Consider the following 23,516-nt stretch of genomic DNA (forward strand, 5'->3'; position numbering starts at 1 on the left):
ATCCACTTATCTAAGCACATCAGCACAAGCGAGCCAGACGTCTACACGTCTCAACACACACTTCTCCATCACTGGCTCTTCTACTTATCCCAGTTCCTTACCAGAAAGCACTGTAAATTACCAATAAAAGCTTGTAAGTTCAAAAAATAGCATTTGAGCTTTTTAGGCTATATGCTGTGCCAGGCTATCAACAATGGTGGGATTCTAGGAAAGACATTCCTGGCTACTCATAAAGCAAGTGGAAGAAAATAAGCCCATCAATATGATTAGAGCAGAAATTCTCAACCTGTTTGTCGTAAATTCTCTCTGACTTTTATATCTGCAGGGATCTACGGATTCCCTTTGTTCCTCTTCTCCAGTGACACCAAGATCGTTGGTAATATACGGCTTAATCTTTTGCGGAACGCGACCCGGAATTTCCTCTTATCTGCGTTTACCATCAAGTAAAGAGCAAGCAATTTGGAATGCATAATAGAGCTGGTTGATATGGTAAAATTATTGTATCACAATATTTAAAGACATTTTCAAGATTCTCAGTATGTGCAAACAAATGTATCTCACTTTTTTCTGACATTTTTTTATTACATAAGGTAAAAGCTAATCTAATGGAAAAGAACTAGCATTTAGCATTCTCTTCCAAGTGTTTTTTAGCCATTTAGAGGAAACACACGCTAAGCTTCAGCCTCCCAGAAGTAGCATCATGTGATGGGAAAAGCCAATAATTGGGTACTGGAAAAGACTGAAATTAAGGAGAAAGTTTTTTACTCAAAGAAGACCCAAGATCAAGTCCTAAAATATGTTTTGAGGTAAGTTTCTCAAGAACCTAGAACTATTGGAAATATTTTTTTCAATTAAACCATTTATATAATTAAACCTTACTGTACACTGCAAGCTAGGTATAGACCCAATAATTGGCTGCAATTGACTTGTGGATATGATAATAGATATTTTTGAATGCTGATACCAATACCTAAACATTTATTAAATGTAGTTTAGAGTGATATAACACCAATATATAGATGGTCAAAAAAAAGAAAACAATAAGTATCAGGGCACCTGTTCTCACTGTATCAATGTGTGTGTCATCAGAGTGTACTCAGTTGTGTGTATGTGTGTTTACTGCATGGATGGGTTAAAGGTGGAGGCCAAATTTCATCTGTGCTGGTGTATATGCTTGTCTTGTCTGCCAATACTGATATGATTCCGATTTTATCACACATCCATAGTCTAAATGCCCCAGTCTGTTTACATGTAGGGCTGGACAATATGGACAAAATTTACAGTACCAGTCAAAAATGTGGGCACAACTGTTCTTATTCAATGTGTTTTCTTTATGTTTTTCATGTTTTATACTTTAGATTCTCATCCCAAATCACCATATCAGTTTATCAGGTTTAGATCAGGGGATTGGGAAGGACAAAAACTTTTTTGTTTATAACATAATGCCACATGTGTGCCTTAATTATTTTCATGTCTTTATTATTAATCTAGAATGTAAAAAATAAATTACATTAAAAAAATGAATTAGAAGTTGTGTCTGGTACTGGTACTGTCTGTCACAGTTTATTTTTTCATTTCAATCACTAACATATAATTCTGATATTGATAGACAAATGTTCCAACAAATGTCTGAAAAATGTATTTGTCATTTAATGTAATGCTCTTTGTAATGAACAACAGTCAGTAACATTTGCTGGAAATGATTTATATTGAACTATCGGAAATGTGTTTAAAAATAAATAATAATATCATAACTAAAACATTTTCTGTTGCAAAATATTGCATGTTGATTTAAAATTATTGATTGGCCTTGGATAGATGCTCTTGTTAAGTGTCCTTCAAAAATTCCTTAATATCCTATATATACTCAGAAAAGCATATTCAGAGACATAACTTATCCTGATAACTGTACAGTATATTTTCATACTGCGCTCTCTCATAGGTCAGCCCCCATCCCCACAACACCCAAGGCCTCCCCTCCAGTCACATCTGGCCAGAATCACCCCTCTCCAGAGTTTTTACTCAACTGTGAATCCCACAGCCACATGAGGAAGATAAATCCTCACTGCTTCACCCTCAACAACCTAAATCCCTCAATCCATGTTTTGAATGTGCTCCAAAAAGGACTCTCTCAAGGGCTCTGGGGGTTTTACAGTCAAAGCCTGTCCCTTTCATCAACGTAAAGTGGTGCCTTGGAAGTCATTAGATAAATCTCAACAGGGTCCTCAAGGTTGCCACCAAAGTCGTACATCATAGCTGTATTTCTGAGAGGGAAACCAAACGAGAAAATTGCATCAGCTCAACTGGAACATCACACTGGTAATTAAACACCAAACATCAGAGACAACATGTGAAGAAGACATGTGACAGGTCAGCTCAGCATCACACAGATGGAGATATTTTCTATGAATTGAGTAAGCCTTTGACCTTTTAGAACTACACATTTCATAGAATTCATACAGATATGCAGATGTGTCAGCACTGGATGTAATATCTCACTTGAGATAATGATAATCAAATGAACAGCCCTGAGATTAAACACACTTTTGGAGTGAAGTCATTTAAAGATGATGGGTTTCATGTGTTGAAATGCCTTTTGATTACAGCCTGGTGAGTCACCATGACCTTAACTCCTTAACCATTCAACAGATCACTCCTTACTCCTTACAGTCAGACTCAAATTATTCTCATTTATATTGTGAATAATAGATTATTATCAGAAATAAAAGATTAGTAAGTTAGTAAAGTGACAAATTAAAAAACCTGTCTAGTCCATTGGGGTCGTTTCTAAGATAAAACTTGAACTGTATCACAAAAATAGTGGAATTAGTATAAGTCCAAACATAATTCTGTTTTCTTTATTGATTTATTTGTCAAAGCTCTTTTGGTTCCCATACTAAGATCAAAGGGTCATTGTACATGAAAGTGACTAAATAGACCAAGATCTATACAGTATATAAATTATCAATCAGGCCAGTCCTCTGTCATTTGTGCTGTACTAGTTTTCACATCACGCAGTGTGCTGTGCTAGCCACCTTATCATTTCTAACTGTGATAATTACCTCACTTTATATACTGAGGATAATCCTTAATGTGGGTTCATTTAACTACTACTACTAATAATTTACAAATATTATCCTTTTTTAGACACTGCCTGAAAGTGTGACAAAATTCTACGAAATCTCTGTGGCTCTATATTTGTCTATTGATGTTTATGTCACCATTAACTAATAGTACTATTTCTGTTCTATGTCTGTGCTAAATCTTACAGTTATTGACATTAACATTTGAAATACAATACAAAGACATTTTTATCTGTAATGACAGGTTCAGTTTAGCATGATTTTACAGTAATTTTCTGATTGTTTTGATGTCTAGAGATGGAACTGTGTTTCTGTCCCCAGCCCAAAATTGTACAATTGACACTAATGGTTATGTTGATTATGCTAATCATTGCAGTGCTAATAGAGATGAACAAGTATAAGAATATACGAATGATAAGAAATTATACCACATATAGTTTCAACCCTGCATTGTGATTGGCTGAGAGGCATTCTGTGAGTGCCGTTATCAGCCGGTAATGCACTGTAACCGAAGCTCTCCATGTATTACTCCGCCACATACAGGTAACCTAGCAATGATGCAGCGCTTACAAGCCAAACAGCGCAGTTACAAACAGAGCAGCAATGGAACTATTTTAACTCATGGAGGGTTTATAACCAAACAGATCGTATTTTCTCATCCTCTGTAAGTCAAAATCTTACAGTAAGCAGTGATAATGGAACTGTGGTATAATTGCAATAATATATTTGAGGTCCGTGCTATAATGTGTAATATTGGCACTGTTGTCTCAGCCTGTGGCCTGGCAGTGTCAATATTACACGTTTTAGGACTCCCTCTTTTGTATTTCTTCATTTTTTTCTCCTTGTAAAATAATTAGCTACAATAAATAGTTATATTTATTTAAACTAAATGGTTATTTGAATAATTACAGGATATTACTTACTTCCCATCCTTGGTTCCTTTTTGAATACATTTAAGGTGAACCTCTGGTCCATTATAAGTTAGATGCTGTTACCCCACATGGCCAGACTTATCAATCTCATTACTTAAGAACTTAAGGCAAGTCCACAGGGCAAGCACCACATGAGCAGTATCACAGGCTCATTCACTCCTGGTAATGAGATAAAATGTACCACCCTCCAGCACATAATTACCTATTTTTAGTTTAGTTAGGTATTTATAAGGCATTGCCTTATAAAACTCTGTATGCAACCAACTGGTACTCCCCTCCTGCCAGATCTCCTAAAAAGGTAAAGCAATTTCTTGCCATGCAAGAGATACCTATCATCGCTTGTATATCTGTAGAACACACACACACCTTCCAACAATATCTTTAACTGCATCTTATCAACAGCAGGACAAAGATAAGTAAAATAATTAGAAACATAAAACATGCTGTACAGTAGCAAAGCCACTCCCTTTCACACACTGCAAGCCGGGCTTAGTAAACACTTTCAACCCTCTGAAACACTTTTAATTTAATTTAAATGCATAGGAAACCCCCAATCAATTGGTGTCTCAAAAGAATTTTAGCATTTTTGCAAAATTAAGATCCAAATATAATGTGTTTACAGTCTGAATGTTGATTTCTATGAAGTCAGGCAATGACCTGTTATGATAACCAGTTTCTTTGGACAATATATTGTCCCAAAAATAATTACAATAGTATTTTTTACACAGTATGATAATGTGGTTACACATTAAATAATTAAAAGTGCATTGCTCTTTAAAAGTAAAGTGACAATTTACTTGAATGGTCCATTTGATGGCCTCGTTGACGCTTAACTGACATTCAACTAACATTCAACTACATGTCTATTAAATGCAATTGAACTGAAAGGTGAAAGTAAATGATTCTCTACTGAGTATAACCCTACATTCAACTCTAACAAAACTCTAATCTTAACATTTTAGGATTGGGTTTAGAGTTAGATTTTAAGCTTAGGTGTTAGATTTTAGGGTTAATTAAGGGTTAAGGTTAGGTGTAGGTTTAGGTTCTATATTGAATCTTTTACATTCAACATATGTTTATTGCATTTAATAGACATTCAGTTGAATGTTAGTTGCATGTCAGTTGAGCATCAACAAGGCCATAAAATGGACCATCCAAGTAAAGTGTTACCTTATTTAATTCTATAAATATTTCGGATACTGTAATTGGAATAAAATGTTTAAAATCTCCTAAATAAATAAAACATACCCAATTCAAAAATATGGTTTTGAAACAAAGTCAACATATTGGCTCATTTATGTTATATGCTCTACTCCATAAGTAAACACATGCAATGGGCAATATCAAGATCATGTCTACATATAAGTCGAAAACCCAATTATTGTAACAGTCATAGAACTAACAGGTGTGAAGAACGTTTACGCAAGGTTTTCATCTCCAGACCCTAAATCCAAGTTTCAGTTCCAGATTTTGCAATTTCTGTTAAGTAGAACAGAGGTGGCTGGACTGTACATTTGATTTAAGGTCTAGAGGTGAAGACCTCTGATCTAAAGGTTATGAACTCATTTAAGGGTTCTTTAACCTCTAACAGGCATTTTAAAAAGCAGTAATAAAAACTGGGCAAAACCTGTCTATGGTTGTTTGACCTTTTTCCTCTCATTGAATAGAGTAGGTGTAATGCTGATTATATCCACACAAGGTTGTAAAAGAACATTATTGTGGGTGTTAATGATCGTGACCGGTAGCATCTGGCTAGAATTGTCAAGACCATGTTCCACAGGTCAGTGTGGTAATCCTTAGCTTCCATGGGACATTTGCCAGGGCATATTTGGCACATCTGTGTATTATTTGCTGCAAAACTATCACTTTAATTCCCTTTTATCTTACTAAAGTTTGATACAGTGTGGAGAATGTATTGAAGAATTTTCTAAGAAGAAAGTCTTACTAAAAGAAAACTCTTAGGTCCGTCTCTTGTTTTGCTGTTATTTCAAGTTCTTTGTTCACCTTGGCTCCACTCTTAACTCCCTCAAGTCACTCTAGTCACACCAAGCTCTCTCCAGAGACAAATGCATCACAATAAACGAATGTCTGGGCCTCCGCTAGCTAACATATAGATCCCCAGAGTCTCACACATTCCGACTCAGGCCATCTTCATCTCCGCCTCTCTGTTTTTAAAGACAGTCTTAAAAAAGTAGAGTTCAGCATTTGTCCTTAGCTACCTGTTACAAACACACTAATTACGCCCACTGCCTCAAACAGCTCTTGCATTATTTATTGGAAGTGTGTTGCGCATTTAAAACGTGGGTTGCCTGGGAAAATGTTTTTGTTTCTCATCTGAAAGGAGAGTCTCTACATAGAGAGGATTCTTCCTCAGAGTTGGTATGAGAAAAGATGGTTAGCTACATTGATAAACAAGCTGTGGTAAACACTGTTATTAATGTTACCTTTTTGGTCACTGATATGGCTGAAGTAATTGGGGCAGGGGATTGTGACTAGCTGTCCGATGCTAGCCGGTGGCCAGCATGCGATTTCCCATTCACCTCTGCAACCTGGGAAAAGAAGAAATCAAAACAGGCATTTAATTGCAAAGTTTTACCAGCAGTCCACCAATGTAAGTTTATTTTTAAGCTTTAAATAGGCTAAAAATGAATACAAGCCAGTAGGGACAAGTTATCATTAGTATACTTATTGGTTCCTTTTAAAGGAGGACACATGCTGAATGTAGTGCCACATATTTATTCAATGATGCTTTAAAATAAAACCAAAATTAAAACACAAAAAATATGATGAAATGGAAGAAATTCATTATTTAAGAGAAACTTTTGCAAACAATTTTCTTGGATGCTACATTGTTTATACCTTGTAGATGCTCAACTATTATTATAAATTACAAATGTGCATAAAAACAACTGAACTCTTAAATGTTAAATGTAAATCATTCTGTATTAATTGTAACCCTAGACCTAACCCTTTACCTAGTGCTTCGATTTTTTTACAAAAAAAAAATAATTTTCGACTATTTTTTTCCCCCTTAATGAAACTACAGATGACAAAGTAATGGTTCAAAACTTGGTTTTTCTGTAAAAAATATAAAACCACTCTGTGACAAGGTCACAAGGTCTGTGACTGAAAATTGAGAAATAACGCACTAAACAGAAGAAACTTTGAAGGAGATATTATTACTATTTTCCACCATTAATCATGGTTCCTCACCGGAAAGCAATGTTGCTGCAGTTTTTAGAAACGGTAGGATTTAATATTTATTTTTAGCTAAATATATGCTTTATTCCATCGGACTGAGCGGAATGAAAATATGCATGGGATGATCTGCGGGAGGCGCCGGTAAACAGGGTAAGACGGATAAACACTTCAGAAATGAGTAGCGTATTTGGATATTCTAGTATATAGAATATATAGGATGTATGTATATAAATACGTGATTACTTCATTTTGTAAAGCGCATTAAAACTGTAATTCGAATTAATCATGAAAATCACTAAAAAAAGTTAAAAAGTGATTAATGCTATGATCAGGATTAGGTACAGTATTAGGATTGATTTAAAATTAGGGTTAAGGTTAACATAATCATTCCATTTAATAGATATTCTGTTTAACGTTAGTTAAATATCAGATAAATGTTAAGTGAGCATCTATGAGGCATACCAAACCTATCATTTCATTGGAAGTAGTCTGAATCGGCTCTGTACAATGTCATGTCTTGCCCAAAAGAAACTCCCTTGTGGTTGTTCTCTCTCTATCTCTTTTACATGTTTTGAGATGCCCTGTTCCTCCTTTCGTGTCCTGATGTTGCCCAGCCTGGCTTCCCACTGCCCTGCTGCCCACTGTGATGTAAACCTGCGCTCTGTGGAGCATTAAAGCATTCGTTGTGCGGCAAAATAAACTGCTTTTCATTGTTAGCCACAGCTAATAAAGTATCCAAAGCATTTACAATCATTTTAACCCCACTAAAAGCAAATAAACAGTCTCAAAAGTTCTCAAATTTAACGTGTTAAAAGCAGGAAAAAAATTCAAGTGTAACATTCTGAGCCACTTTGTCAAGAATCAAATTTTGATGACTAAATAACTGAATCAGAACATCTCCTTCAGAACATCAGGCTGGTCTTCTAAGGTCTTTCCAATATGGTCAATACCTACCAAAAAGGGTCCACTCAAGGACAATTGACATCAGACTGGCATGAGGGTCATGGACACCTCAGGCTCCTTCTAGGCTCCTGCTAATGATTTGCTTCTAATACTAGTCTTGGTCCCAGACACTACAGGTATTAGTGGTTTTGCCTTGCAACTCTGATCATGGTTAATTTTCACCAAGTCTCTTTCTAACGATGGGATCATACCTCAGCTGATATCTGACCTTATCTAAGGAAGGCAAAGAATGCCTAGATGTTCATCTTAAAGGAATTCTGGTGGACCAGCCACTACTGGGAACTGTTCCAGGTTTCCTACATTTGGCTTTTATTCCGGCCATTAGTCTCAGAGTCTGAGACATTACGTTTGACCCTTTCAAGGTGGATTTTTTTTTTTCATTTCTTCTGGAATTTTCTTTTCATGATGGCAGTGTTCTGCTTCTTGAAGTCTAATTGGTATGGCTGGAAAAGTAACATTAATTAATCTAATTAATCCCAACTTTCAATTAGATTTGGTTAATTGGTAAAATAATTTAAAATGTTGAAATATCTTGAATATCTGTAAAAACAAACATAATTTATTCATTCTTATCACTATATTACTATCGTAACTAACATCAGTTTCATAGGCCCTAAAATAGAGCCTTCTAGGTCTCCACAAGATATGCTAAAGCAAGTGGTTTTGCCCTCAACACTTTTTGCACTAGAACATTTAAAACACTTGGTTTAATGAGTTAGTTTTCGCATGTTTAAATGAAGAATCCTTCATCTTCATGGGTGATGACACCTTCCAAAACCTTTGCACAGTACTGTACATCATTTACAACACAAACCTCAGGGTCATCAGTTAATCACCCATCCTGTAACAGATTCAACAAGAAAACAAGTTGAACAACCTGTTATTAATTCACCATCATTCAGATTTCAGCTGCATTGTAGGAGCAGACAAAGCAATCAATCAACGCTACCGCCTGGGAGAGCCTGCAAACACTGCACGCCTAATAGTAGGAGAAAACAATCTGCATACTGCTCTATCACAGATTACTCTGGGGACGCTTCTGTTATTCTTAGCTTTTTTCTGCTGCCACAGCACGTCAGTGACAGCGCTGCAAACTTCTAACAAGCCTCAACTTCAAACCAGCACCACCTGTCATTGCTTTGTCTATTAAAAGCATAATCAATAGAAGATTAGTTTTGTTTGGTTGAGGGAATAGACGCCACTTCATTCTGATTAGCTACATGCGTGGGGGTAAGGTAGAACAGCTCCTATTAATGTCAGCAAATAAACACAGATGCTCACTTTGATCACACACTAAAATTACAAAAGCAAACACTTTCTCATTCAATCTTTTCAATTTTATTACATTTTTTTCCTACATTGTAAATAAATACTGAAGTCATTCAGACTATGAAGGAACAAATAAGGAATTATGTAGTAAACTTGAAATACTCTGGGGTGCTGTTAACTTGCTGTTTCTGAGGCTGGTAACTCTGATGAACTTATCCTGTGGTCTTCCTTTTCTGGGGTGGTGCTGATAAGAGCCAGTTTAATCATTATGTTTTTTGACGTTTTTTGCGACTGCACTTAAGGCAACTTTCAAAGACTGACTGACTTTCATTTTCTCTGGTAATTTATTTATTTTCTTTAATTAGTTGAGTAGTTCTTGCTGAAATATGGATTAGAACATTACTCAAATAGAGCTATTCACTCTATACCAACTCTACTGTACCTCTTCCCAACTTCACGACTGATGCTCTCAAACACATTAAGAGGCCAGAAATTCAAGAAATTAACCTTTCAGTTAAGCTGTTAACTGAAAGATAATATTCCAGGACTCTACCTCATAAAGCTGACTGAGAAAATCCATCCAAGATGTGCAAAAACTGTTATCTAAGCAAGAGGTGACTAATTTGAAGAATACAAATAATTCTGAATATTAACAATTCCATATATTTTTCTTCGTAGACTGGAAAACTTAATTATTAGTTTGCAATGCAGAACATTTAAAAAAAAGAAAAAAAAAACACTTATACACAAATAAAGGTGCTTGAATCCAGTTTCCAGGGCTGGACTTTGTTGCCCATGTGACACTGGGTGGAAAATCAATTACTTTAACTGTTCCCTTAACCTCCAGTGGGAACAAAATCCATGAGTGGAACTGAAATCAAGGTCCAGATTTGAAGACATAGGCTTAGATCACCCATGAGGGAGTTTCTTGCGAGAAAGACGTGATGCCAGTAAGCTGTACAGAGCCAGTTCAACTCCAAGTGAAAAGATTGTTTGAAAGTATTGGAATGAATGCATATTACTTTAATGCATGTGACATGTACATTATTGACCTTTGTGGTTTTGTGAATGACTGAGCTCCGGGATGCAGTCCTAATTACAAACAATGATTTCAAAAAACAACTGTAGTACTGACTATTCATGACTAATTCATTTAAAAAGTAGATTTTTATTTAACATCTAATCCATTTGTGTGCACCATATACAGAAAAAAACAAGCTTCTTCATAAAGCACTATTCAATGACACGCTGTATATTTCACAACCCCTGACTTTTTAATGAGAATTGCTCTATGTGAATGGCTATGGGTGATTGCTATGGGTCACATTGGTGTCAATAGGTTAAAACAATAAAGCTGAAAATATGTCTCAGGATTATTCAGTGTGCATGTTTGTATCTCACTGCCACTCATTCTAATTAACCAGACAGAACAGCCTCAACCTATCTTATCCAGAAGGCAAATATACGCGCAAACACAAATCACAAATCACCAGTTTATAGAAGTGTCTTATAAATCCACTCCATCACGAGATAAGAGGGGCTAACTCTGACCCTTGATCTGGTCCATTCCTGAGCAACAGAACCTCCTGTGTGTGTTTTAAATGGATTTAACAGAACAACCTATTTTAGACACTTTTGATAGATTTCATATAAATTCCAGCAAAAATAATTAGCATGTTTGATGGGGTATCCTAACGTTTAGACATTGTAGTCCTATTTTAAAGCTGTTTAAAACCAAACTGACTGTAAATAACTCTTACTGTTCAAAGTCCACCTTTTGTTTTGGTGAGTGAACCCAACACACCATGTGTTGATGAGGATTCCGTTGACTCATCATTGACATTAAAGAAGATAAAAAAGGCATCTCATGAAATAACTTCAAAGCCACTTCAAAGTTGTTTCAGTGCTGATATTTTCCAGTCTTTGAAAGCACTGCAGCTCACCTACGTCTAGTGGTGAGAATTTGTGTGTGAGAACAATATTGCCTTCCCGAAACTAAAAAAGCAAGTCTACATTTTTCAAACTATTGTATACACCACATACATATTCTGGCGTTATGTCTATTTTTTAGTTTATATATTTTCAGTTTTAGATTTTCATAAATTTTCACTTGGAAATTTGTCAAAACCTGTCCCCCTCGTCCCACCAAAGCAACTTCCAACTGTTGAGGGATGAACTACACAGGGCTTAATAGCATTAGCAGCAGACCATTTAACCATTTAATGTTCTCACAAAAAAATGGAGTAAAGTGCAATGTTTCAGATGGCAGTTAATGGAATCAGAACACAACCAAAAAGCAGAGCAATGTTAAAGGGTTAAGAAGTCCAGGCCTAACTTCACATGTCAGCAGTTTAAATGTTATGACTGATGGCTGGTGTATTAAATCCATATGTGTAAATAATACTAGAGACATGTTGGACCTGGGCTATTTAAAACCCATTTAATTGTTAAAACACATCCTGCCACACAAGTTTAGTGGACTGGATTAGATATGGATTGATTGGATTAGACCTTTATCCTTTAATGAATAAGCGCGATTATTACTGAAAGCAAGGCTTCCTATAATAACAGCACTGCTAATAATAGTATGACAAGCACTCTATTAATAGAGTTACATTGGCTAACAATGGCAGATAAACACAGCAATCATATCCAGTTTCTTCACTGGCTATTACTATGAATAAAGAGTACAAACAAACCTGATGTGACATTTTCCAACTTGGCCAGACACTCGTCTCGCTCCATCTCCAGGTCCATCACGATGTCACACATGTGGGCCGATAACATCTGGTTGAATAGATAAGGCCAGAATTAGAATTTGTTTGCATTCACTGCAGCAAACTGGACGTTTTCCTTCTTTCACAGCGTTTTCATTGACATTCATTCAAAAGGTTACAGACCACAGAATTCCCAGCTGATCGCTGAATAGAAGAAGCATTGCCTGCTTTGGTCACAAGCAAAGAAATGCAAACAATTATTTCAGGCAATAGCCAGAGTATGAAATACAGCTTCTGTTGCTCTCTAAAGTCTCTAAAAGGGTGATTTTATAGAGGCAGATAAAACATAGTCGACTTCACATCTGATGATACAACAAATACAACTTTATATACTTATATCTAAAAAGTGGGAACATTATAGAAAATACCAAAAAAATTAATTTTACTTTACATTTTAATTTGATACTATACACTCCTGCATTTTAGACCTGCAAGACATATAAAAAAATGTGACAGGGGTAATGAGATAAATTACCCCCTCACTGCTAATGTTAGCTAGCTCTCTGCTAACCTTAGTTCTCTCCCCGGATTAGATGTTCACGATGGGCCACTATGTTTTCCCACCGGCATAAAATGCACCATCTGAAAATGTTATACCTACAGCTAATTTACAGTTAATTTAAGACAATTTAAGACCTTAATTACTCAGATGTTAATTTAGGACATTTTAAGACTTTTTAAGGACCTGCAGTAATCCTGTTTAAATTGTTTCTGAGATGTCACAAACATCATATATCTAGTTCCTATTCATTTTGCTGAAAAGGTATAAAATACAATTGATTTCCAAATGTTTGTGGACACTGCTTCAAATGAAAGCACTTTGCTATTTAATGCTGTATCCATTACTAACACAAGTATGGTGCTCCATCCAATATTTTTAGAATGAGACTGGTTGTTGATCATCCAAAATTCTGACCTCACTAGAACTTTTATTTGTCACTGAATGCAATCAAATCTGAACAGCAAGGTTCCTAAACTATCTAGTATTAAGAATTTCCAGGAGAGTAGAGTGAGATACTCTTACCAAAACTGGATAAACTCTACTTCTTAACTTAAAAATATATGAATAAGCAGAAAGGAATGTTGGGAGCTATGAATGTTGCTTGTGTACAAAACCACAACAATGTTATAAGTGGACATCAGGGGAAAAATAAAATGCAAAAAAATGTAGAATACAAAAAAACAAAGGAAAAGGGAATTCTGCACCATTCCATTTGAGTCATTCATCATGAAACATTCCCGTAATTTAAGGGACTTTGGAGTTATGAGGTGACAACACTACATGTCAGTTATATCTCATGATCTTTCTTTTTATATTGAAACTCCAAATTTTAATAACTGGACTGCATCTGCACTTTGCTTGAACACTTCCCAGCGACACGTGACAACATAATTTACTTTCCCCACCACCTTCCTCCTGAGCTGGGTCCAATTTTCCTTAAAGCATAATCTTCATTATTTGACAGTGTGCTCCTTTAGATTCCTCCAGAGGACGCTGAGATTTATTGCGGTTACTTTGGCAGATGGAGACTCTCAATGGTGGCATAAATCTTCTCTCCAATAGTAATTGTTACCTTCAAACAAGACCCATATGGCTGTAGAATGATGCTGCTACTGGTCTAAAACCTTAGGCCAAATCCAATTTCACATCTGTACCCACACAACTGTTTTTTGAGTGTCATCCTTCCCCTTGTTACTCGGTGGGTGAAAATCTTCTCATAGGTAATGCGACAACCCTTCAAGCACTTGATACATATGTTGTGATAGTATAAACTTAATATACATGATTAATTTGTGAAACAATTAAAGGATATGAAAAAATGAAAAATATTGTATTAATTTATATATATATATATATATATATATATATATATATATATATATATATATATATATATATATATATTACCATATTATATATAATGATATATAATATTTTAATAATATAATATATTACTGCAAAATTGTAATAAACAAAAATGTTTATTTCATGTTAGTACAACAGTTTCAAACCTTCAGCAAAAAAAAAACACAAACTTTTGCCTATTTTGTTACCATGGTAAGACAAGATCATTTTGTATAGAATGTCAATAATGTAACAAAATAAACAATGTTACACAAAAAGAGAATCTACTAAATCAACCACAAAAGTGGACAATATTTAGTACATACATATTAACTGCAAATATAGAGGCAAAAAGTACCCTTATCACTAGGGCTGCAACTAATGATTATTTTGGTTTTCGAATTGTCTGATATTTCTTCGATTAATCGATTAGTCAACGATTATTTCTGCTATGTCCTCCATCTCTAAAAACAACAGAAAAACAGCTAAACATGAGATTTAAAACCAAATCACCAGATGTTGTTTGAACAACTGATATTCGTTGAGTAAATATGTAATATGTTGTATTTTGGCACTTTTGGAGACATAAATTAAGTGTAAACTGTGTCAGTGAGCCATTTACCCATCTCCCATTGTGCTTCTGTCCCCAGCACTTTGTGTATTGCAGTATCCTAATAATGATATTAATAAGACAAAGACATTACATTGATTTCAAGTACAAATTTTAACATTGATTTATAAGTATTTTGGATTAGTAAAATTTAGGGCAGATGGGAGGAATTATTGAAAAAGTGATTTACTCTCACCCACCACTAATTCCTATTAAATAGAAAGCTAATACAAGAAATTCACTAGTTTCTTGTTAATAGTTCTCTATTCCACCTTAAAACCAGCAGCCACGGTAACTGCTGATGTGTCATTTAAGGTGAAATGGGACGTTTTGCTAGATAGCTAGCCAGCTAGATACTGAAACTTGCTTACGATTTGTAATGCTTGTTATAAATAAATGAGCCAAAATACACTGAAACATTAAAAAACATTAAAACAGAAAATTCTACATTTGTGGGTTTCTTTGGCTGCTTGCATCACAATCTTGCCGGTGATTCTTAAAAAAACACTGTTTGGAGTGTGCCTCTGTAAAATCTTTGTTTTGGGGGGCTCTGAGTTGTCCAGTGACTAAGGCACTGCCACTATGATCCGAGAAACATCAGCAGCTGGAGTCCGAGAGAGCACAATAGGCCATGCACTCTCTGAATGGGTAGATGGCACTCCTTCCTGCATCACTCCTAATGTGATGTTGGTTAGCACAGGCATTTCTAAGCTGATATACTGAAGCTGGGTCACTGCGCTTTCCTCCAAATGTATTTATACAATTTTGAAAAAAGGTAGTGGCTGATCTCACATGTATTAGAAGAGGCCCTTCTGGTGTTGGGGATATTGCAAGTGACCTTCCTTCCAAATTGGGAATACATTTAGCCCTAACACTACACCCTACCCCTTAATCCCAACAAAAATCAGCACCCCCTACTCCTAAATGTAAAGAAGCTAAACTAAGAGGTAGGGCTAAGTAATAGAGACAAGGAGCAAAATGAGACTGGGCCTTAATATTAGGTGCAGGCTAGATGTGCAGCCTACAGCCCATGAGGGTTTAAGGTGTAGAACGATTCTGGTGCTATCTAAGCTATTTTCATCTCATTTAGATCAGATATAGCTCGTTCTCCATGTGTCTGCACCTGTGATCATTTGGGGAAAAAGGCAAAGGTACCACTAAAGTCGAGCATTAAAGTGGTGATGAAAATGTAATGGTGGAAACATCCTTCTAACAGATGTTCTGGCACGTTAATGAAAGCTATAGGAGCCACATATAAGAAATGTCTCCTGCGTCAAGCCTTTTTGAAAGGTGTCTGTTCGAGTCTGTGATCAAGGACACCCCTGACTTTGGACTTAACAAACCAACTATGCAGGTTGTTGCCATGGTGTCACCTCCAGGAAAGGAACTGAATGCATCACTATTTAGTATGAATCATGTCTCAAGACAACAGCCAGTGTTCTAAATGTGGGCACAGAGGAATCCCTCCATGGTAACCCACCACAGCAACGATGCTCAACAACGTCAGTCAATATAGAGCACTCCACAACTGACAGTTAAGATATGGACTAAAGACAGGAGATGCTGAAGCAATCTGGAAATGTGAACACTTTCAGAATTGAACTAACAATTTCATTATTGAATTGAAACACTTTCCAGATTGAATCAATACATTCTAATGTTTAAAATAATACTTGTAATGTATTCTAAAAACATGATTATTGAATAAAGTCGACAATGCTGAATTAATACCTTAAGGCTTAAATGAAACCTTAGGATCGATTTAATAAACCTCAAGGCTTTAAATAATACCTGCAGCACAGACTGAAAACATTCTGTCCTTGAAATAAGTCTACAGTAATTTATGAATTAACCCCATAAGGATTGAAAGAACACTTTCAGTTTTAAATAAATGCGTTCAGGATTTAATTAATAAACTTTAAGGCTTTAAATAACACCTGCAATGTAGACTGAAAACATTTTGCAATTGCAATCAAGTCTACAGTCCTAAATGCATATGGTACGGACATAATGAACAACTTCAGGATTGAAAACCATCTTTTAGGGTTAAGTTAACAACTTCAAAAATTACATTTCTCTAAATCCCCCTTTTAGTACTGTACTAAGACATAGTATTGGACTCAAAGAGCATTTAGAATGTAGATTCTACATTAAAAGGACAATTCAGTCCAGGACTAGTCTTTGGAAATCAGCCCATAATGATGAATAAACATCTACAGTGTTACACAGTTCATTTGCTCTGTCTGTGTACATTCAACATAGATCATCCTGCAGTATTATCTCTTCCAAACAATTAATTTAGTTTGAAGAAGGGTTTTTACAACAGTCAATTTTTATATTTGAAAACACACACAAAAGATCAGAATCACAATGAAGAGTCTTATGGAACTCAGCATTACAGTTAAGACTGACTTGTGTCCAGAACACAAGAAAATTCCCAGTGCTCAATGACCACTTCCACTGTTGTGTTTGTATGCACAGCTGGACTTCAAAGAATGCTGTGGTGCTGTGGGTGTTAATATAGCAATATAGGCACTGCTGCATTTAACACTGGGAATTTTGCTGCTAGAATGAAAACTACTGTTGAGTAATTTTAATGTTATGTTTCTCTTATCATTTGTTTATTCCTAGAAAATAATCTCTAGTCTCAAGCTTCAGTTCCTGCATTCCCTGCTACTTTATTTCTTAGTGTTTACAACAGTGTGGCATACAGGAGCAAGACATTCCACATTCCATCTATGAACCAATAGAAGGCTTATTTCTTAATGTCATAAAAAAGATAAACATCAAACTGTTATTATCAGTCCAGATTCTCTAGTTCTATCCAAATAATAAGTTTCCACTTATTATTTTCTCAAATTAGAGAACTCAGTTTGTACAAATATCCATACTTGAGTGATGCAGTAAAAGTTTCAATTACGAACCTTAACATTGGTAAAAAAAAAAAAACGAATGAATGCAAAAAAAACTTCCCTCCTATCAGCATGTTCCCATATTAACACAGAACAGACATACAGAAATGCATAACAAACTAACACTAAACATGATTTCTCCCTAACTAAATACAAATCCCAAAGACACCCCTAACCTTGAAGTACTTACTTATCCCAATATTTAAAAATGACAATACCTAACTTCCTGGAAATTAAAATTCATTTGTTTATCAACATACTTTAAACCATAAAAAATAACAGTGCTTTATAGTGTCCTTATTTATTTTCTAGCCGTTTTAGGGTAAATTTTAAAACAGGAAATTTATAGTAAAAATAACTACATTTAATTTCTTCCTTCTATTTTGATGCCAATTTCCCCTTAGAATCTGAAATATTTAAAAAATGTTGCCTTTCGGATTTTCGAATCTATTATCCAACATCCCTTTGTTACAAAATGGAAAAATGAAAGAATCATTTAATCATTTTTTCCATTTTTTATTTAACCTTAAATAGTCAGAAAACTGACAAACATTGCAATGACCCTACTTATACAGAATGTCAGTTGTGTGAGTTGTGTTTCTTAAGTGTAGAAAGGAATGCTCTAGGGGAGTCATAAGCCAGAGGGTATGTATCATTAGTTGTGGGTTTTTGGCATGATTGACATGTGAACTAAACATTCAACATCAGTACCTCACTAGTAATCTTGTTGGAGCTAAATTAGGGCTGCTCAATGTATGGTTTTAGCATTGTCACTGTCATTGACTTTGTCATTGTACACGTGCAATTGTCACATTGCAGGACATGCAAAATTTTGTGAAATATAAGTGTTTTTTTTTTTTGCAACAGTGCTGCCTGGTAAGCTGATTGAATATTTAAAGTGATCATTTTAATTATCCATTTAGCAAATATATACTATAAACATGTCCAAGAATTCCCTGTCCACAAACTTTTGGACATGCAGGCTTTTCTAACAGCAAGTGGACCCCACTGAAACCCTGTGTAAGCGTCCAATGAAAAACAAGAACCTTTATTTTTGTTGAATTTTGGTTTACTACAAAATTTTGACACACGAACTGTCCCTCACACTGTGTCAAAATTAGATATCCGATAGAAATTCTCAAAAATTATCTGAAATTAACTGCTTATACACTGACTTTCATTGAAAGTGATTATTGTTTTTTTTTCTCTCCTGTAAAGTTGCTGTTTTGGAGATACTTTTTCATTGAACAGCAACCATTTACAGCTCTGGAAAAAATAAGGAGACCACTTCAGTTTCTGAATCAGTTTCTATGATTTTGCTATTTATAGGTAGATGTTTGAGTAAAATGAACATTGTTAATTGAAATTTCCCCCAAATTCCATATATAAATATTGTAATTTAGAGCATTTATTTGCTAAAATGAGAAATAGCTGAAATAACAAAAAAGATGCAGAGCTTTCAGCCCCTAAATAACGCAAAGAAAACAAGTCCATATTCATAAAGTTTTAAGAGTTAAGAAATCAATATTTGGTGGAATAACCCTGGTTTTTAATCACAGTTTTCATGCATTTGGCATGTTCTCCTCCACCAGTCTTACACACTGCTTTTGGATAACTTTATGCCACTCCTGGTGCAAAAATTCAAGCAGCTCAGCTTGGTTTGAGATCATCCATCTTCCTCTGGATTATATTCTATGGGTTTTCAATTTAGTAAAATCAAAGAAACTCATCTTTTTTAAGTGATCTCTTATTTTTTCAGAGCCCTACAGCATGTTTGGACACTCACCTGTCCGAGAGCGCAGGTCAAGCCCAGAACGAAGATTCGTTTGGTGAGGTCCATTTCTGTCTTCAGAGCGCGCGACGGACGGAAAAACCTGTAGACCACCTTCTTCTCCTCCTTTTCTTCTTCAGAACAATAAACCCAGTTCAGCCGCGAGCGCAGAAAATCCACCAGCAAACTTGAAACTTTGCTGTTGTCCGCGAGCCCGGAGCGCGGAGTCCCTCTGAAGTAATTTCTGCTGGAGCGCGCGACCCCGCGGGGTATTTCCCAGATTCGAGCTTTTCTCACATAATACAACCTCCCGTCCAGCCGGACCAATAGACTGACAGACGAGCTGCGTTTCTATTGGTTTGTCCTGTTTTAATCTAAAGAGGCTCTGTGGAATCTCTCCTCACGCGAAGTTCCTTCAGTCGCGCGCCACGCCGCTCACGAGCAGCCAGCAGCCCTCGAGCCTCCGATGAGCTCCAGGCTCGAGCCAACGACCAGAGACCGCGCGCGGCACCCACAGTGCCTAGATAAACAGGTGAATAGTATAGGAGGCGGAGATTGGGCGTGGCTTCTGAGAAAAGCCCGTCAAAATAAAAATAATTCAGTAGAAGATACTAGAAGACTTTTTCAAACATAGTCAAACATGTTTAATATAAGAACTAGAAGCTCCAGCAACTATTTTTTGATGTCTAATGTTTAGGTGTTTAACATTGTTACTGATTGTATTACTCTCAAACTCACTCTTATTGTTTCTTAAAGGAGAACTCAGTGTGAAATTGACTTTGGGATGTAGTAAAACAAAATAAAGAGTACTAACCTTTGTTGAATAGCCCACCTCCACTCGCCGGCAGCTTTCCGAGATCCAGCAATTTTGTGCAGTTCGTGCAAACAGACTAGAATGGGTTTTAACAGGGCATATTTTGCCCCTTCAGATAAATCACTTTTTACACCGTTATCCAGCCTCAAAGTAGCTCCACACCTCATGGGTAGAATCCGAAGAGCCCTAATATTTAAAACGAGGCATTAAGAACTTTAAAAGTGCACAAGAAGTTTATTACACCCCCAGAAACTCCTTTATGACGCTGAGAAAACTATTCCAGGTGACTCTACCTCATGAAGACACTGAGATTAAAATATCATTACTGTGCAGATCTGTCCTCAAAGCTAAATGTATAAAGTATAAAACATATTCTGGTTTGTTTAACACTTTTAAAATAAAAATTATACCAAAAATAAATTATACCACAGTTAGTTCCAACCCTGCAATGTGATTGCCTGAGAGGCTTTCTGCCATTGCCGTTATCAGGCGGTAATGTACTGTAACCAAAGCTCTCCATGTATTATGCCTTCAATGTCTTCAGTATTAACTGTACAATGTAAAGAATCAGAGCCCACTCTATCCACAGCCTCCCAAATAACTGTTTCATTGTTGTTTGTTGTTTTGGCTTATTACTAAACCTGAACGACATTGATATTTGCATAAAGGAATGCATAATCTTTCTGATTTAGGTAATGTATCTAACCTCATGTCAGTACATTTGTATTCCTGCTAAATTAAAGAATAATGGCTGTATTATTATTTTGTAATAAGGTTGTGTTCAAGTGTCACATTGGCATTCTGGTCTGTTCCTTCACCACTGCAAACACTAAATGCAGCTAGTAACCCCCATTGCTGGAAATAGCTCTTTAGTATTTTTTTTACAGCAATGGGAACATGATTTAATTCTTTAAGACACATACAGAACCTTACAATTTTAAGTAGCTGATTTATGTATAAATACTAAGTATATGCCTTTAGTACAGATTAAATGTTCAGCTGTTCAGTTGTTCAGCTTTTTTATGTGCATTTTTGTTTTAAAGGGGGCATTTTTGTTTCTACAGATGACTTGTCTATTTGTTCATTGTTTTCACTAACAAAGGAATGAAATTTGTTTAAGCAGCAGCGATTGCAGGTTCACACTCCTCCCCTTGCCCCCAGAGAGCTCAGAGCACTGTTGAGGAGTAACAAGAAGAGAAATGTCAGGTTCAAGTTCATTTTTACACTCTACTTGAACCAATTAAACCAAATAAAGAATCATATATCACACTTGGTATCAGGTTAGTACCTCTTCAGAAACAGTCTGTTTTCCAGCTGATAGAAAGGCCTATATCAGCTTTACAGGGCTAAAATATTAACAATACTATTTGATTACCATAAAACTTTGTTACCATAAAATTTGTCTGTAAATTTTACACACGTGACTTGAGTTACACTCCTGAGGTACATTTATGCTTGGAATAGCAGTACTGGGGTACATTTATTACTGGGATAGCATTGCTTAAGTAAATGTATAATTAAACTAGCACTGCTGAGGTAAATGTATTGTGCTTTGTGAGTTTGTCTGCTGGGATATTAAAATGTTAAAGCAATAACAATTAATGAATATTTTAAATTGTAGATTTGTAATTACATTTTTCCATTGGTGAAAAAAGCAGAAAATAATGAATGAAAACCTGCAAAAAATACATTTTATTTTGCCTTTTTTTTTACATTTTATTTAACAATTTTGTTGTTTTGAAATCGACTTTTCCAGCTCTGGAAAATGAGGATGAAAAATGTTATTTTCCTCCATGGAAAATACAGTTTTTTATTTTAGGGCCCCTTTAATAAAGCTAATACTAGATCCGGTAAACATCTCTGGATTGCTTTGGATAGGATCATAGGATCAGGACTTTCCTATTTAATCCAGTATCGCTAGTGGGAGATAACATCAAGCCATTGCACAAGAATGCAGGAACGCATACCAGCAAAGGCTGATAATATAGAAACAGAAGCCAAGTTTAGACTGATCTTTAAATAACACTCACATGTTTCAAATGACTTGCATTATCATGCACTTTGATTAGAGTCTATTCACTCTCCATTAAAGGAGGAAACCACTTTACCAAACATGTCCACAGAGATACTTCCTATTATTCAGACGTTTATATATTGATTGTACCGGTGAATCATTTGACCAAACATGGGCTCAGTAAACAGAGATACTGGGCAAGTATAGGCCGTGCGCACGCAAATAAGGCACTTTGACATATGCCATGCCAAAGGGAAAACAGTATGTAAACCAACACACCAAAGTAAACAATTCATTCTAAAGGCATAAGAGTCATTCGTCGCGGCAGCAACTGTCTGTGGGTTGTTCTCTGTGTGGAAATTTTCCCACACGTCCCTTTTTTGAATGTGCAAGAGTACATGCTATTTTGGGTCCAACTTCAGTGCTCTGGTTCTATTGTATTCACAGAGTGATAACATTGATCTGGTATTTAATAGCTGATTTGTCGCGTGAAGTCATTGTAGTTTTGAGATATGCAGAGCAGTTGTAGATATGATTTGAGTATTATGTAAAACAGGAATACTTGGAAAACTTTAAGATGTGTGCTGTAAATGCATGGTTATTAGCACCATTGATAATCTTTGGGTGTGCATTTTTATGACATGAGATAAACAGGTTAAAGTAAAACTCCAGCATCTGTTTTATCTGTAGAATATATTGATAGTTTTGATGGATAATATGTTTGACACATATTTCTTTATTTATTCTGTAAGCATTTTTGGTGCCTTAAAAATTACATTTATATTCTACAATAAATAGGTTTTACATACGCAGTTGTGTTTAAAATTATTCAACCGCCGCTGCAGTAAAGTGTTTTAGCACTTATTTTTTTAAGTTTAAGATCTATTTTTTATCTTGTTTACAATCAGATCAAATACAGACTTGTACAATAGACAAACGCAACTTAAATCACAACAATATATTTTTAATATACCAACAAATTGACAAAATTATCCAACCCCTTAAAGATTACCAATCACAAACAATAATTTCAATCAGGTGTTTTCATTTAGGCATCGAAAGCATTTACAATAGAAGTCAATGACCAGATGCTGAAGCAAAAATGTATTAAATTAATATTTCAGTCAAGAGTTTTACAAATATATATATACATTGACCTTTCAAGTCATGAGTTATCAGTGAATTGATCATAAAGTGTTACTTTGGAGGATGGCTTGTGAACGTCCACACCTGTATAATTAGTGAGGTGTTATCTTGTGTGTGAGATTAAACTCGTTAAGGGGCTCATGACAAAGCACCATAAGTTATTGGAGTAAATATCTTG

The 23,516-nt window shown here is 35.6% G+C and overlaps 1 protein-coding gene across 1 annotated transcript in view; it reads right to left on the reverse strand.

Moving 5' to 3' along the window:
• vipr1a (vasoactive intestinal peptide receptor 1a) overlaps positions 1-19,872 on the reverse strand; it is a 53,171-nt gene extending 33,299 nt beyond the window's left edge. The window contains exons 1-3 of the mRNA XM_022679080.2: positions 19,380-19,872; positions 12,148-12,235; positions 6,460-6,564 (exon numbers count right to left, since the gene is read on the reverse strand). Coding sequence (XP_022534801.2) covers positions 6,460-6,564; positions 12,148-12,235; positions 19,380-19,433 — 247 coding nt within the window. The 5' untranslated portion in view covers positions 19,434-19,872. The remainder of the gene's footprint in view (positions 1-6,459; positions 6,565-12,147; positions 12,236-19,379) is intronic.
• Between the last annotated feature and the right edge of the window lie 3,644 nt (positions 19,873-23,516).

This window comes from Astyanax mexicanus, chromosome 4, assembly GCF_023375975.1.
Source record: "Astyanax mexicanus isolate ESR-SI-001 chromosome 4, AstMex3_surface, whole genome shotgun sequence".
NCBI classification, from domain to species: Eukaryota; Metazoa; Chordata; class Actinopteri; order Characiformes; family Acestrorhamphidae; genus Astyanax; species Astyanax mexicanus.